Raw genomic sequence first — 18424 nt, forward strand, 5'->3', positions numbered from 1 at the left:
TATACACTTGATCAATCCGGGTTACCTTGAGTCGACCCTTCAAACATTAGATGCTCAGCACTCAAGGCCAGACATGAACTTTTCGTTATTTTACCCACAAATGTGTCATTTAATGTACTAAGAGTATATATATGACTCAAGCTTATTGTGTGTAGAAAAGTAATAACCTGAAGGAAAAAAATCAAACCATGTGATAAAATTACCTCTGACTACTCATTGACCCGTTCTGTCACAATGTAAACGGACAAAAGCCTCAGGACAAAAAAAAGTCCCAAAAGCACATTGGACAGAGAGTCTCAACAACACAGATGCCAAAAGGTACAATTCATTGCGTTATTCTTATAATAAAGTGTAAGTCAAAATGATATTTGAAAACTTTTAATGCTACAGAATTGTTACATTAATAATTATGATTAAACATTATTGACACAAAATTGGGAGCATTTCTGTTGTTGTTGTTGTTGTTGTATGGTTTAACGCCATTTTTCAGCACAAGATAGGCTATACATGGCGGCCAGTATAATTGGTGGAGGAAGAACCCTGGAAAACCCCGGGAAGAACCACCGACCCACGAGAAGCTACTGGCAGGCTTTCTCGCGTACCCACGTTAGCCGAGCCTGAGACTCGAACTCACGCAGACAGAGGTGAGATGGCAGTGATCCGTAACGGTGAGCGCTTTAGACCACTCGGCCACTCGGGGCCCCCGGGAGCATTTCTGTTAGAGAGAAATTAGTGGTTGTGACAATAATTTAGCAATTGAAAGTCTGGATTGTTTCTTAGAGCAGGTGTAACATGCAGGAAGGGGTGATGTTGATAAGAATGTAGTAACTGGCGACACGGTTTGCTTCTTTAAGAAATGTGAACAAGGTCACAGGATATGCATGTTACAATCAAATGCCTGGTCCCTCTTCATCCAATTATGCTGTACGTAAGAAGTAGTGTTTTTGACAAGAATTTAGCAGGTAAAACTTTACAAGTTTATAAAAACTAGATTCAAAGTGACAAATAAATAAATAAAATATGTTAATATACTACAAATCACATAAATGAACACAATACAAATATTTCATATACTGCATCAATGAATGTAAAATTTAATACTTTAGCATAAAAGCATAAAGACAATATTAAAAATTGTAATAAAGGAATTAGGTAAAAGGAGTGTGAAAATCATGGCCCGAATTAATGTAGTAAAAACAATTCAAAATTAAATAACTGATAGTGTGACTTGTTGACCTACGTCTTTTTCATGACTCCAATAAAAATAATTAGTGTGATTTTTTCAGTGACTTATTGTTTTGTGACTTTCTGTCCTACAGTCATGTGATTTAGAACCCTATCTATCATACTACAAATTGACGAGGGAAGTAACTTCCAAACACTTCGTTCCATGGTCTCCTGCTGCTATTTCTGTCTTTGAAGGCACGCTGACATAATCTATGACCAGTTTTACGCATGTGATATATTTTCAGTCATCAAGCTATCATTAATTTTTCTGCGTTACACGAAACTGAAGTTAGCGGCTTCGAAATGTACGAATTGCACGAATATTGCCCGCTGGGTCAAAAGTGACGCTCTACTCGAACTTGGGGTACTTGCTGCGTCTCTGCGATACGTTCCTTCATTAACAGTAGGACAGTCGTGGATGCAAATGCAAGTTTCTGCTTGCCATTCACTCCATTCTACTCTTATGTCACATAAATCTTAAATCTAATCTGCATATGTACATACAAAATAGGAATATCAAAGTACTAAACATAAAGTGTAATAAATATAATTATCATTCTGGGGATGAGATCGTGTACCAAAAAAAAATAAGGGACAAAAATTGATAAAGATTGTAAAATACGTACATGGTAGTCAGTATGAAATTAAAGTGAGTCAGATGTAATTATGTACACTAAAGCAACATGAACTAGTAATATGTGCTGTTTAAATTTGACTACGTATGTGTACACTACACCAACATGAACTAGTAATATGTGCTGTTTAAATTTGACTACATATGTATCTTTTAGAATATACAAGTTAGAAAACTAATAATCATGACAAAGGCATACGTATTCCATGGCATTTTTCATTTTGCACCTCGTGATCAAAATGAAATATGCCACGATATTAGAGAGATATCAGCCCTTAGTTGTCTTATTTCTACCTTGCAGCCTGTTTAGCTGAAACTTTTGTCACAAAAAACAACATGAAACAGTGATAAAATCGTATACAAAAACTATTTTACAAAATACATACCTTACGTCTTCTGTTTCAACAATACGTAGTTTATATTGAAATATTCACAGTATTTGTATCCTTTTACGTTAAATCCCCAAAACTGACCGTTTAGTATGATGTGTTATTTTCTTTGCGAGTACAAAGACCTCTCCATTCCCAATAAATAACCTTACCCTGAATCATTCATTTCGTGTACACTTCCTGTGGTTAGGAGACACTTGGTTTGATCTTTACTTGATTTTTGCTCATGATAATTGCTACTTTGAATTGATCTGACACTTTTGTCCGCGAGGAAAAAAAAGTGTCACTGGTTGAGAAACATACACGAGTAAGCGCCAGGCATTTCTTTCATTACACAGTACCATTTTCACACTACTCCTATGAGTAGCCTCATTTTCCTTTTGGGAGCTTCACTAATTTGATCTGATCTGAAGAATTGCCTTCGGACAGGTGTCAGCTGACATGACCTTGCCGAAGTAATTTTAATTAACATGTAAATAACACTGCAAAGACATGTCGTTTTTGCGATAGTGGATATCAATTAAAACTAGGAATTATTTATTCAGAGGTATAACTGGTAATTGATAATGGAGTATAATATTGCTCTTGTACATAAGCAAGTTCAAAATCGTCAGGAAACTGAATAATTGAGATTACGATCGTGCTGCTGAAATCTCTCTCTCTCTCTCTGACACACACACACACACACACACACACACACACGAACATAAAAGCAGTGGGAAAGGCACGTTAAAGCACCAGTGATGCAATTTTCCAGTTGCCGGTAATCTGGAATAGAATGCATTCATATCAAAAGGGCAGACGAATATATATATATATATATATATATATATATATATATATATATATATATATATATATATATATATATATATATATACTGTTTATTTAAACCAACTACTCCTTATTATGTAGGTAGGTATTTATTTATGCAGGTATGTATGCGACATCATCGGTCTTTTGGTATAAATGCAACCTGTGTCAAATAGCAAATCTTTCATACTAAATTATTGTTTTATTCCTTTTCTCGTAGATTAAAATATAGAATAAATCCTATGAAGCAGTATATAAAACGAGATAGTGTATATAGGTATTCAAAATATATTTACCTCAGAAAACTTACGTATTTTCATATGCCACATCGGTCTTTTTGTAGAAATGTATGGTGCGTCAAATCTTAAATCCTTCAAATTAGACACATTGTTTTATTCCTTTTCTCTACATATCAAAACCGAAAACTAATCCTACAAAACAGTATATAAAACGAAATATTCTATTTAGGTATTTTAAAACTAGAATCCTGTGAGAAACGTAGGTAGGTGTGTAACATCAGTCATTCTTTACCCTTGAATTAAAAAACTTATGCCAATATTTACTCTTAATAATTTTAATTTCAGCAGTTAATTAATTAAAGTGTAGTACTTCTGCGTACATTCAAACCAATCATAGCTCGTTAAGATAACAATTAACTCTTAAGAAAGTATTACCGTTAACCCCGCTGTATCGTTGGGTCCATTCTTCTGATTTGTGCTCAGATTGACCCAGATCAAGTGGGTATACAATTCCCCGTAATCAAATGACTGTATTTTCAATCCTTGTTTTGCATTGTAAGAACAGCAGCTGTTTATTGAAAGGTATATTAATTCCGCGTCTATATAGACCAGGTACTCCTTATTACGTATGTATGTATTGATAGATATAGGTATGTATGCGACATCGGTCTTTTCGTAAAATTGAAGGATTAGGGCATTTGGGGGCCCTGGGCACAACCAACATAGGGGCCCATAGCTATCCTGCCTTGTCCACGGATATGGTTACAGTACTATTAACAACACTGCCTGTGAAATCACGTTGCCCACTTTTCCCTATGGATAACCCGGCCCTGATAAATGCACATGCTATCTAAATAATCATGCTGAACAGTATGACCATCTCTAGCTATAGTGATTATAGTCATTTTTTTAAAAAAAGTGTATAAGACACCACATACTGAAAAGTTGTCAAACTATGCATCCCCTCATAGATAAATGCACGTATAACCTTTTTAAATAAGCATGCGGCACTATGTCTGACTATCTCTGTGCACGCTCACAAACGTCATTTCTCTGAAATGTTCCCAAAAGTGCTCATCTGTTTATGGGAAAGCTGATACTAACCACGAGACAAGTGAGAACATATTGTTACCAGTATTTAAAAGTTTCGAAAATGAAACCACCTACAGACATGTCTTCGTACTGTACGTGTTTTGATATCTAAATGCACGGGCTGTCTATCTATATAGTCAGTTGGACCGTATAGGAAGATCTCTGACTAGCGTAATTATGGTCCAAAACGTCTGAAGCCCCTCTGCCAATTGGTCCTCTTTTGAGGGGGTGATAACCTCTACAATTGTAAACTGGTCGTACGAATTATACCATTATTAAAGAGTCATTAAAATTCCACGTTTTTGGAGACCCCGAAATATAAAACAAATACGTCTGATTTCTTCTGATTTTTTCTGACAGAGCTAGTTCTGTAGCTTTGCAAATCGGTTTGAATTTTGTTTTCAAATTTAAAATTATAATAAGCATTATACGGATTATTAAGCATTACTAAATTGTTTTGTACAAAGACTGATTCATTCGCGCTCGATCTAACTGTGGGGGAAGAAAACGGTGTATTCACCCGTTTTTGATATATATAATTTCAAACTGACAATCTCATAAAGGTTTTCAAGCCAAGCCCGAACCAAAACCACAAGAGAGATTGTTATCTCTCGTTCTCATTCGAGCCTCTTGAACCCAATATTCTCTCACGAGCCAAACCACCACCAAAATAACATCGTCCTAGTCAGTTTCACGTTGATGCAATGGTAAAACATCTTCGTATCTTAAACAAAATCCAAACTGTTTGTCAGGTGTTAAAAAAAAATACCGAAGATTTCTCTCACCGCACCCCCATCTGCTTGGGGTCAGCAACATATTTTATAAAGCGTGCCGATTTTTCCGGATTAATTACAAAATGTACGCGCTCTCCGTTACGGATCACTGCCATCTTACCTCTGTCTACCTGGGTTCGAGCCTAGGATTCGGCCAATGTGGGTATGTGAGAAAGCTTGCCAGTAGCTTCAGGTGGGTTGGTGGTTCTTCCCGGGGTTTTCCCATGTTTTTACGCCACCATTAATACTTGCCGCTATGTATAGCCTATCGTTTGCTGAAAAATGGCGTTAAGCCCAACAACAACAAGAAAATGTACCATCGCGTGCGACCAGGAAAAAAGTAACACTGTTAACATTGAGATTTTTGGCTGCCCTTCACTTTCTTTCTGCTCAGTAACTTCTGAACGACCTCATTTATTTAAATCAAGTTTGTTATAAGACTTCATATTCAAAAGATCCCAGTCAAGTTCTATTTTCACCTTTATATGGCAACCTTTTACAATATGTCCACCCTGTTTGGCTGACATTTGACTTTCCAATTCTACTCTTTAGAACATTAAGGACCTCATGGATATAAACCCAAACACCAAATTGCATAGATGGATTTATATTAAGGACAGCCAGGTCAATGAGATTCTTGATTTAATATTTTCTCAAACTTCACAAGTTCCAGTTTCTTTTGAAAACCGATCACTTCTATCTAGGCATTATGAGATTGCGAACTACAAACAAGATTTACTGCTTCCGAAATTGAAGAGCGTACAACGCGCAAAACTACGCAATTCCGAAAATGAAGATTTGACAACGGAAGTGCTCTAATAAGGATCGGAAAATTTACGCTTTAGAAAAACCCGCATTAACACGCCTCTTTTTGAAAGAGGGGGCCCCTAGTGACCGTGTGGTCTAAAGCGCTCTCCGTTACGGATCACTGCCATCTCACCTGTCACCGGTTCGAGTCTCAGATTCAGCCAATGTGGGTATGTGAGAAAGCTTGCCAGTAGCTTCTCGTGGGTCGGTGGTTCTTGCTGGGGTTTTCCCGGGTTCTTCCTCCACCATTAATACTGGCCGCCATGTATATATAGCCTATCGTGTGCTGAAAAATGGCGTTAAACCCCACAACAACAACAACAACAACTATTTGAAAGAATTATGCCTAATTACTTTCAAGAGGTGTATAAGATTGATTTCAGTAAATCATTAAAATTAACAAAGTAATGAGGCCATGTGTTTGGAGCTAAATGTGTTGCTCTTAAAATGGATATGTGAGCTCAGAGTTGATTGGCGTAGAGATAATATCCAAAGTTGGATAATAAATCGCCAGATAGCAGGTTCACTTATTTAGTGACTACGGCGCAAAGTGATATTTCCTGGCAAGATATAACTGAGTTATGTCCCCGTTTGACTTAGAACTGAGCCGTCTAAATGCATATTCGCGGGGTATCCATAATGTATGAACACATTTCTAGTCGCTTTTGAGATGCCAGGTTGATACCGGTGAACTCGATGCTATTTTAGTCAACTGGAATTATAGAAGAAAGAGATATTGCTTTCTTCTGCCAAGGTTCTTAGAAGAGACGAATGGAATCAGCTACGCGAGAAAATAATTGTAGCTGAAAATACACATAATTTGATATTGAGTGATTAACATGGGCTCCCGCACATAGAAGCAAAGGGAGTGGGAGTGGGTGAGCACACACCCCCACCCCCGCGATTTTACCTATATACACTTGGCTTACATCCGCAAAACTTAATAGCTGACCACTACATGTTAGCTCCCCCACACACAAAGTATTACTACTATTTCTGCGGGCGCCCTGATGGTTTATCTTTACGTTAGGTCATGTTCAAATCCAGAATCAGTCATTAGTATTTTTTTTTTTTTTATCCAGAGTTCAGGTAATCCGTTAGACTGCACATATGCAGACCCATGGTCATTTTCCATTTTATTTACGTGAACAGCTGTGTGCCTGCCCATCCAAGGTCGGTGTTTTCTGGTTTCCTTCATTTGAAATTTTTTTTAAAAAAATTAAAAAAAAATTACACCAATACGCACACATTTGATGGTTCCTTTGACATATTTTAATATACGTAAGTAAATGAAGGTTGAATAAATATTTTAGAGGCAGTACCCTAGAAACAAATAATGTAATAAATACTGAATATATTGACTTGTGATGATAAACTAAATTGGTGTTTTGATTTATAATGTGGAGATTGCACCATAATCATATCTACCTACTTTTTTTGGGGGGGGGGGGGGGCACCAGACAGATGCCCCCCCCCCACTTAGCCAAAAGCTTTAAAAGGTTTTTATGTGTTTTTGTTTCCCCCGAAGGTGTGTTGCTTGTGTTGTTTTTAAAGGTTTTTTAAAACTTTTTGTTTAGAAATTTTGAGTGGGGTATTTCTAAATTTTTTCCTAGTGTGTTTATAGGGTTGATCGTCCGAGAGTGATTTTTATTATCCTCTCGGAGTCTTTTCCCTAGTTTTATTGGTCGACCTTGCTAGGGTCACCTATGTCCCATGCTTGCTATATGTGTGTGCTATATGTTTTGAGTGCTATTTTCGTTTTCATGTTGGGACAGCAATATATGTCAAATCAAAAACCCTGTTGTCTTATCTTCTCCCGTGTTTATCCGTACACCGGGAGTGTTCTTTAAAAAATTTTTGAATTTTGCGGAGAGTGTTTTTTATATGCTAACCTTTAAAACCTTATTGGTTCGTATGTGTGTATTAAAGAGTTCCACTCTCTCGTATAAAATTAACATTCAGACTGTGCTCAAGGTGAGGTTTATACTTTCTTTATTTTTGTATGTCTCCCATCTCGAGCAGGTCCGTCTTGTATTGAAAATTTATGCCGAATAGCCAAAATAAATAATAAAGTTGTCTCCCTTTCAGGATCGTGTGTACAGTAAAGATCTGTATTAATGTTAGTAAAGTAATTTGATAGATACTATGTAGGATAGGGTAATAAAGGAATGTATATTGTAAAATTGTATAAGGGGTCCAGACCATAAGGGTTCTTTTTCCAGACTGTTCACTTCGCGTAGCGCCATGTGACTTAGCCCCATAATGTCCTTATCCGTACTTTCCCTTATGGTTGGAAAGTTTCATTTTTTTAAAAAAAATTTTTTAATTTTGTTATTATAACTGGTCCACACAATTTTATGGTTGAGACTATAAAGCTGGTTACTTTGTATAATGTTTGTTTGTTGAAATTTCCATCTAAATACAGTATGTTTTGATGTTTGTATGTGTCATTTTTTTCCCGATATTACTTTTTCTGTTTTCTTTTGTTTGTGGACATTGTAGCAATGTATGTGTTTTAGTATAGGGGCCTTTTTTACACAGCGGACATTTAGGCGGTACTCTGACCATATGCCGTCTCGCTGCCGCCTCTCCCATCAACCACGCATCATGCATGTATTTGAAGCAGAGGCTTTGAATTTTTAGGGAGCCTAGTTTCAACCAGTGCCCTCATGCTCTTTTCCAATTAATATATAAATGTTCCCTTTCTATTTTGCATAATAATTTTCCCGTTATTTCTTCTCTTATCCACGTGTAAGTCATTTTCTCATCCGTCTCCCATAGTTCTTTTTTATCCCTATACTTAAATAATAGATCTTTCATACTTTTAAATTTTCTAGGACATTCAAGTAATTTTGTAAGATGGTTGTTTATATATATATATCTTCCCTATTCCGTAATGTAAAACCAAACCAGTAGATGTATATTCCCTCCCATGGTAATTTGGGGTCTGCATTTATTCTTTTGAACCTATTTAAAATATTTGTTACTTTTAAAAGTATGGGGCTAGGTATTCCTATCCCCCCCCCCCTTTCTTTGGCCCTATATAACGTTTCTTTGTTGATATAGTGCATTTTAAAATTCCATATGTATTTAATAATCTGGTTATCTATATTATTTAATGTTAGGTTATTAATGTCAGCAGATTTCATGATATAATTTAGATTTGCGTACATATATGTTTTAGCCACTTGGGCTCGTTCCATTGTGCATAGTGGCGTTAGTGCCCAGATATCAGCATTTCTTTTTATTTCATTTTCCATTTTCTTACAGTTTTCTTTTTCTTTATTTAATCCAAAGTATACACCTAGTGCTTTTACTGTATTTTAAAACAAATGTGCTGGTAAGATTGAGTGTATACCGCGCCAGTTGCCTATTTCTAATATCTCTGTTTTATCTTGGTTAATTTGTGATCCTGAAGCTTTGCCAAATTTTTAAAATTCCTTAAGTAGGTGTTTAAAAGAATTTGGATTTTCTATAAAGTTTGTGCAATCGTCTGCATGTTGTAGCATTTTCACATAATCTTGTAAGTTTGGAACTTTTATACCAACTATTTCTTTGTTGAGTTTTATGCTGATGCTTAGCATTTCAATTGCTGTTACGTATAATAGCATAGATAGTGGGCATCCTTGCCTCACTGATCTTTGGAGTTCAAATTTATCTGTCATGATTCCATTAACCTGTACTCTCGAGGTTATGTTATTGTACAGTATCTACCTACGAAACCACTATGTCATATATACAAGGCCGTTTTGTATCCCGAAATTGGATTATCACTGCACTTCGTTACTTGACGCTAGATGGAGGCACATCCGTCGTGTGTAATTGCCTGACAAAAGGTTATCTAAAGTTGCGATCACCCCACCGATCCCCTCCCCCCTCCCCCAAATGAAAAACATTTTAAGAAAACACGAGAGGCATGATGCTTTGCGAAACCATGCCAAATGTAGGTCTAAATAAGTGTGTGCAACAATTACATGAAGAATACTTCCACTTTACATAAAGTAAGTCAGCGTGATCTACGTTTCAATCTTGTACATTTAGTAATTCATTAGTAATATCATCCACAACTTGGACCATATTTCATGTTCACTCACAAAACTTCTGTTGGTGATGGTTGCATTTCAAAAAGGTAACTAAATCATACCAAAAGTTGGCCTCCGTTATCTGTTTTTTTGTGCTTGATAAATTTTGTCACCTCGAGTCCCTACACTCAGCAGAACACGATAAGCTCTGCAGCCATAACACTGTATATGAAAACTCATCTTTCATGTTCTATAAATGGATGTAAAATGGGTTACTGTAACCTGCTTTCCATGGTTCAGCGACTTTGTAAAATAATTGAATGTTATGCCTGTATCTCTTACTCTGTTTCTGCAATCTTCTTAGACTTTACATGTACATGCACTATTTGCAGGTGTGCAATAAGTTTTCGAACAGTTACTGCGCTTGAATGAATTCAGCGTGAAGTACATTCATACAGTATCTTTAATACTGTCTACACTCCTGAAATTTAGAGAATCGCACAATGCAGGTATATAATTATTTGCTGTTAACAACTGTGAGCATCTTTTGTGTTAAATCACATTCCTACACTGATTTCCATGCAAAATGACCAATTACATAATGTAACCGCCAAAAACAAACCATCCCGCCCCAAGCTCACCTTCCTTTGATTCATATGCTAGTCAAGCCTACATGAATGAAAGAAAGAAAGAATAGTGTGGTTGGCCAAGAAATTTGTGTTGTGTTGCGTCCTCACCCTCCAAGTATATTTAGCGAGTTTAGTGTGTGTGTGTGTGTGTGTGTGTGTGATTTGAATTTTGAACGTAGATTTAACAATTTTTCCGTCATATCGCTACGATTTCTGCAGTGTGGCAGTTTATAGGAATGTCTAGCACTAAGGCGGGTTTGAATTCGGCCTCCTACTACGCCCGGTCGACCGCTGTGTCTCAATGCAAGAGTCTTTACTTCAATTGCCTCATCACGATCAAATCTTTAATGTATGTATCTGTCACTAACACCAGTCAATCGATGATTTAATAGATATTGAGCACAAACATTGAACTGAATACCGCGAAGTCAAGAATTAAAATAAAAACGTTGACATCTAAGACTTGTTCATTTAGATCTAATTTCTTGAGTAAAATTCATGAATTTTAATTTCTGCAAGGCGTGTCTGATTTTTAAATTTTGTGTTATGGACGTTTGGTAAAACTGCTGAGAATAAACAACTACTTTTGAAGTGGTTGGTCTAAATCACAAGCATTTTGTAACTTTGTTATAGTTTCGTACTCTCAGTTGAAATATGCAGGTTCGATTTCTACCATCAGATAAGTCCGTGTCGACTACTTGGCGTGTTATCTGGCAAGGCACTTTACTCCAATTGCCTCAGAGCGAGAACAAACATGTGTTGCTGTGCTGCAGAACAACAAACAAACCATGATTGCTCTTAAAAACACTGGATTTGCACTCAGTACATCATACGTGGAGCTAGTTGGTTTTCCAAACGAAAACACAAATTGGATAAATCGTTATCTTTGTCTTAAACATTTTTTGCATGTGTGTATGAGGGTTTCACGTCAAGCCATGATAGCAATGGCGATATGATGGCGATTAAAGGTTAAAAAAAAATTAAAGTTCTAAAAACGTAGCAGATTGTCAGCATTAGTGAAATGGAGCAATTCAAATATCTAAATGTTGGGGATTTATACCCCTACCAAACCACACCCACTCCCAAATAAATATCTTTGGGTGGCATTTGAGTTCTCTGGATGGATTTGTGTATAGCACTTAAACTCAAAATTGGAGGCATACAATAAAGAAAATAATAAATCTGGATACCAATATCTTAAATATGTTTATTTTATTTTGCAAGAAGTTAGAAAATCTAAGACCGATGATAAAGTTACTTTTGAGTTTGAGTGAGCACGAAAGTTCAGAAAGTTTCGTGAATACGTGATCTCTTCAACTAAGTTGCACGCTTAAACTCAAATATTTTCTCTCTAGATCTCATTATGTTCACTGAAAAGCCATAGAAACAAAATATATTAAACAACATGTTTAAACTAGATTGATTTCGGCTCTTTCATCTCTAATATGTTGATCCCTCTTCATTCTTGGATAAATTTTAATTTCTTCGAAATCGTAGATCTCTCACAAAGTTTCTCCTCGACTTGTCCCATAGATATTGCACGACGCCCAGATTCATCTGCTGCATGCGATGAAGACGGCCCAGATTCATCTGTTGCATGTGATAATGACGGCCCAGATCCATCTGCTGCATGTGATAAAGACGGTCCAGATCCATCTGCTGCATGTGATAAAGACGGTCCAGATCCATCTGCTGCATGTGATAAAGACGGTCCAGATCCATCTGCTGCATGTGATAAAAACAGTCCAGATCCATCTGCTGCATGCAATGAAGACGATTAATTTGCTTCCATTCATCAAGACGGCCCGGATCCATCTGCTGTATGTGATAAAGACGGCCCAGATCCATCTGCTGCATGTGATAAAGACGGCCCAGATTCATCTGCTGCATGTGATAAAGACGGTCCAGATCCATCTGCTGCATGTGATAAAGACGGCTCAGATTCATCTGCTACATGCGATCAATACGGCATAGAACGCTCTTGTACGACCTAATGAACGCCTTATTGGCGCTTGAAAATCAGATCATTTGTAACAACTAATGGTAAAATGGATCCCACGGATGACCGAATAGTCTAAGGAGTTCGCCTTGATATATCACTCACATCTCAGCTCTGTTGCGTCTGTTCGAGTCTCGGCTGGACAATGCAGGTATCTGAGAAAAATTACAAGTAGTTTCCCGTCGGTCAGTGGTTCTTCCTCGAGTCTTCTCAGGGTCTTCCTCTATTAAATATGATGGTCGCCACGTTTGGCCTACCGTGTGCAAAAATTCATTGCCAATTTTTGTCCATACGGGTATTATATCCAGGGCCGGCCTAAGGCCGATTTGACCTATTTGGCCCAATCGGGCCCCGTGATCACAGGGGCCCTGCACATTAGTAATTTTTAAAAATAAATCAATAGAGAGAAGGTAATTTTAAAGCGATGGAAGAAAATGTTAAGTTCAGTATCATGTAAAATTTGTTTAAAAGTTTATTTTCACGTGAGTCCAGAGGGCCCCGCCAAAATGATCCAAATTCAGTACTGCGTTTCCTAAGGCCGGCCCTGATTATATCTGTGTTTCGGAGTAGTTCATGACAAAGTTTAAAACCTTTTAGCTCAACGTATTCTTTCATCATCTCATTTCGATAGTTGGAAACATTTTGGTTTATTCGAACATTATATAACTTTGTCCGTATGATATAATACATGTTTCCATAAAAAATATACACGCACATTGGAACAGCCAGGTATATATATATATATATATATATATATATATATATATATATATATATATATATATATATATACATACATACATACATACATACATACAAGGAGAGTTCTGTACCCGAATCTGATTGGTAGATAACTTATACACGATTAAAAGGTTATCAGTCCTTCGGCAATCATACCGAGATAAACTTGAATCGTGTGACAGTCATTTAATAGGTCTTCCACATTTCTCAATCAGCTGAATTACGTATCCTTTATTGAACACTGAAAATTTGGAGAAATATTGTGTGGACCAGGTAAGCGATTCGTCTGTTGTTTTCTTGGGGGATGAGGCGGGATTATCAATTTCAAAGGCAACACACACATACACACACACACACACATACATATACATATATATATATATATATATATATATATATATATATATATATATATATATATATTACATACATACATATATATATATATATATATATATATATATATATATATATATATATATATATATATATATATATATATATATATATAAAGAGAGAGAGAGAGATATTACGCTAAAGACTATACCGTGCAAACGGTAAACGGGAGAGCAGGTAAAGTACTAAAGGCATTATTTTTATATAAATGATAAGTAAGTTAAGCTTACGACTGGACCGCTCCGGTGGTCAAAGAGTTAGAGCGTCTGACTTGGATGTGGGAGGTCGGGGGTTTGAACCCTGGCCGAGTCATACCAAAGACTTATTTTTTTAAAATGGTACTAGTAATTGCCTTGCTTGGTTATCAGCATTAATAGATTAGTGCTAGGACTGGTTTACCTGGTGGCAGGATAATGGGACTAAATTGCACACGACGCTACATGCCTCCGGCATGAAGCGTGAGTGCTACAGATCACTGTAAACTGAAAAACTGTTGTCGCTACGTTAAAAATCCAAATCTCTCACACACCAATCACACGACTAAAACACAGGTGCAGCTTTTGTTCCGTTGAGACAGATGCACCTATTTTATTCACTTTGTTTCGAAACGCACTGAACACAAAAAACTGAATTCAGAATCAAGTCTCATAAAGAGAGTAAAACTCATGCTTAGAGTCTTTTGAAGAAATTTAAAAAATGTTGAAACCAGCACTATTTAAGTAACTTATATATTTTGTTTACCTGTTCATTGTGCGTAATGTGGTTGAAGATCGAAATTGTTCAGTTTAACGTGTGATATTTATGCAGTCTGTCTTTCATTTTAGATACACACCTATATACGTTTCGCCATCTTCCGATTGTTGGTTGTCTTATGTGTTTTCTTTGTTCTCGTCCACTACTTTATCTGCCAACCTCAGTGTTGTCTTAGTATTGTATTCAGTCGTAGTTTAGCGATCTGTGGATAATTGTATGTCCTGTCACGAGTGTGCATGGGACGTATATTATTAAATATTTTCCCGTGTCCCTACATCACACATTGGTTTGTTGTTGAAGCTTAAATTAGGATACTGCAAATCAAGCGGTGGAAATAGTTTTAAAATATTATTTCATTGCCATAAAAAAATACCACTTTGAAATATAATCTTCGCAGAAGGATTAAATTAAGTCCCGATCAGACTTATATGGACTAAAAGATACATTAAGCTGAACTTATCCAAGTCATTTTTTATCTTCTAGGAATGACTGCCATCCTCGCTGACCTTCCTGTAAGGGAGCTCACTCTCGAGCCGCCACAACAGAAGGTGTTCAACGAAAAGCTTTTTCCCCTTATACTTGTGCCCAAGGATGACCAAAAGGACAACCAGTTCTCGAGCATAGATAGCACAGTAGCTTGGATGAAAAATCAGAAAAATGTTATTGAGGACCTTCTTCTGGAACACGGCGCCATTCTTTTCCGGGAATTCCCCGTAACCTGCCCAGAAGATTTCGACGCTTTTGTAAAAGCCTTTGAATACGAGCCCTTGCCATATGTGGGAGGGGCAGCTCCTCGAACGGTCGTGGTAGGAAATGTGTTTACAGCCAACGAGGCACCGCCAGAGCAACTTATTCCTTTCCACCATGAAATGGCACAAGTACCAACGTATCCTAAGATATTATTTTTTCATTGTGATATAGAACCATCCGAAGGGGGACAAACTCCGTTAGTTCTTTCAAACGAAATATACAAGAGCATGGCCGAATGTGATGAAAATTTCGTGAAGAAATTGATGGAAAGCGGAGTCCAGTATACCAGGATTATGCCGCAGGAAGACGACCCAAGCTCTCCAATTGGAAGAGGTTGGAAATCTACATACCAAACGCAGGATAAAGAAGAAGCAGAAAGAAAATGCAAAGATCAGGGTACTACTTTCGAATGGTTACCGAACGGATGTCTGAAAACCATCACAGCAGTTCTTCCTGCCATTAGAGAGGACACGCGCACAGGCAAAAAGATGTGGTTTAATTCCATCATTGCAGCATATCAGGGTTGGAAAGATGTTCGAAATGATCCCCAGAAGGCCATAACGTTTCCCGATGGATCTCAGATGCCTGAGGAATCAATGAAGAAACTGGGAGAAGTATTCGAGAAGCACACCATTGCGTTCAAGTGGAAGAAAGGGGATATCGCCATGGTTGATAACCGACAAGTGCTGCACGCGCGACGTTCCTACACCCCGCCACGTCGAATCTTGGCCGCCCTTTGCAAATGACAATTGTAATTCTGTTTTAGAAAAATGACGGGGTTTTTTGTTTAAATTGTATGTGTACTCCTTCGCAATAAGGAATGGTATTGTTACCGTTCGTGACATGGAGAGACAGTGCTACAGCTTTGGAATCTACGGCCGTGACAAATAACGATTCCTAAGTTATTTAAATATAATTTGTTAAACTAGTGTAGCAATTATGTATAACTTTTATTATAGCAACTTATGCATTCATACAATTTCATATAGGTTTAGATACAAAATACAAATATAACAAGAGACACATAGTCTCAGCAATGGACCGTCAAAAGACTGAAAAGGAATGCAATCACATACACGTATATGTATATAAATGATGCTGAAATAAAATATTTAACGTTGTGGATATTCATTTACTTTATATTTATATGTGTCCTCCACATATACACTAATATCATAATATATTTACAGCACACATACGCACCACATATACAGTAATATTGTAACATATTTACAGGACATATGAGCACCACATATACACTGATATCGCATCATACAGTACACATGTAAACCAGATATACACTCATATCGTATCATACTTACCTTACGCCACAGATTCAATGATATCGTATCATATTTACAGTACAAAGTGAATAGATAAACGATACGTCATTTATTCTGGGTTTAAAATTGTAGAAGGTAGACTTACCTTTCCTTTTGAACGTCTCTTGGTTAAATTAATGTACACGTACATAACATGATGTAAGATAAAAAAAATATTTTAAATCCATAATACAAGCATAATCATTCGCTTACTTGATTTGGTCGAACTATGATTATTTCAGTGAAGTGACAATTTAGTTTTTGAAAGGACAACACTATTCCCAGCCTGATGCGCGCTGGGTTTTTATTTATTGTTTTGGGCGAGATTTGCTCAGATTTTTATGACGCCCTCATCCAGAATATTCGATACATTTTTGTCAGCGTTTGAGTGAAAAATCCCCTAAATTGTCGACCAAAGACAGGTAAAGCAAGGCATCTTCGAAAAACTTGTACTTCTTCCCATTATGCACCAGTAATAACTTTTTCAACTAGACAGTTTTTTTTTTTACAAAATGGTAAAAGAAGTTTCAACGATAAACAAACAAAACATGTAACAAAAATAGCTTTCATGAATAGTTACGTATGTCACTTTTATTTACTTGTTTATACTCTGCTTTTGTTACGTTATGAAACTGGTAGCATTTAGACCATCCTGTCTTAAAATGCGAAGATAAATCGTTGCACTTAATCATGGAAAAATAAAGTGCAGCATGTAAATATGAAATAATAAATTACCGCACGTATTTATGGAAAGGTAAATTGCCGCACGTTGTAATGGAAAGGTAAATTGCCACACATTCTAACGGAAAGATAAATTGCCACACCTAATCATGGGGTCTCGTATTTAACTACTAATACAGGTATTCCAAGATTTCATATATGCATATAACTGGTACACAAGTTCCCAGTTACAAGAATGGTATTACGCTGCAATACTTTGGGTAAGTCTATCTGAACAGGTGGTTATTGTTCAATAACCCGGGAAGAACCATACCGTTTACAGCGTGAGTTTCGATTACGACAATTTGCTGGTTTGTTTTGCATAAAATTGCAAACATTCTGCTTGTTGATGCAAAGTGTACTGTTCTAGCAGGAACGGCTAAACCCATTCCCCACCCCACCCCACCCCCAGTCCGCCTCATTGGGTCTTCTAGAGCAGGGGTCTTAAACTGAAATCACCCCGAGGGCGCATGAGGACATTTTAGATGGCCCAAGGGCCGCGCCACCTTTCTTATCTATCATGACATTTTGTGACGCCAATCATTCTGCGGGCCACAGGATACAGCTTAACGGGCCACGTGTTTGAGACCCCTTGTTCTAGCGAATATCACGTGAAAAGATACCGTAAGTACAGAGACACACATTTTAACCTGCTCTGTGCGATATGAGGCCTGTCTATAATGATAAGCGTTTAGACGTTACTATTATTACAGACCACATTTACCGTATATACTAACATATAAGCTGAGTCCAGTTGCTAAGAACATAATGATCTGCCTTTGCCTAATGCACCAGCAGATCTGGGTCTATATTTTTTGTTCACAGGATTACTTCTGGCCAACTTTCTATATCAAGGTCTGCTGTCGCATTGGGACATTAGATCTGGGTCTGCAGCATGCAATTGCGGTCAAGTTGTAAGCGAGCATATATAGGGTCCATTGCATCCGAAAATGGAATAGTGGCAAATATCGTGTTCCGGTAAGGTTACATTCCACACACAAGACACTGGGACCACTTCAGTTATTTCTGCCAGACAAAACTATGCATCTGATAGCATGTCCGCGCAGGCATTTAAAATAATATATTTTATTCACAGTATGACGTTTTATCAATAAAGT

General features: G+C 37.1%; 1 protein-coding gene across 2 annotated transcripts; it reads left to right on the forward strand.

Annotated features, from left to right (window-relative positions):
• Positions 1 to 62: 62 nt before the first annotated feature.
• LOC149779071 (uncharacterized) lies at positions 63 to 16387 on the forward strand. 2 transcript variants are annotated; one of them, XM_089938554.1, is made up of 2 exons: positions 63 to 318; positions 14998 to 16387. In XM_089938554.1, exons 1-2 carry the CDS (start codon positions 309 to 311, stop codon positions 16008 to 16010), a joined length of 1023 nt encoding a protein of 340 aa, XP_089794680.1. In that variant the 5' UTR covers positions 63 to 308; the 3' UTR covers positions 16011 to 16387. The 2 variants fall into 2 exon arrangements, with proteins under 2 accessions (XP_089794680.1, XP_089794681.1); XM_089938555.1 differs by lacking the exon at positions 63 to 318 and adding an exon at positions 13504 to 13638.
• Positions 16388 to 18424: the final 2037 nt, after the last annotated feature.

The sequence above is a fragment of the Sinohyriopsis cumingii genome, chromosome 17 (genome assembly GCF_028554795.1).
Source record: "Sinohyriopsis cumingii isolate HCF-2022 chromosome 17, ASM2855479v2, whole genome shotgun sequence".
In the NCBI taxonomy this organism is placed as follows: domain Eukaryota; kingdom Metazoa; phylum Mollusca; class Bivalvia; order Unionida; family Unionidae; genus Sinohyriopsis; species Sinohyriopsis cumingii.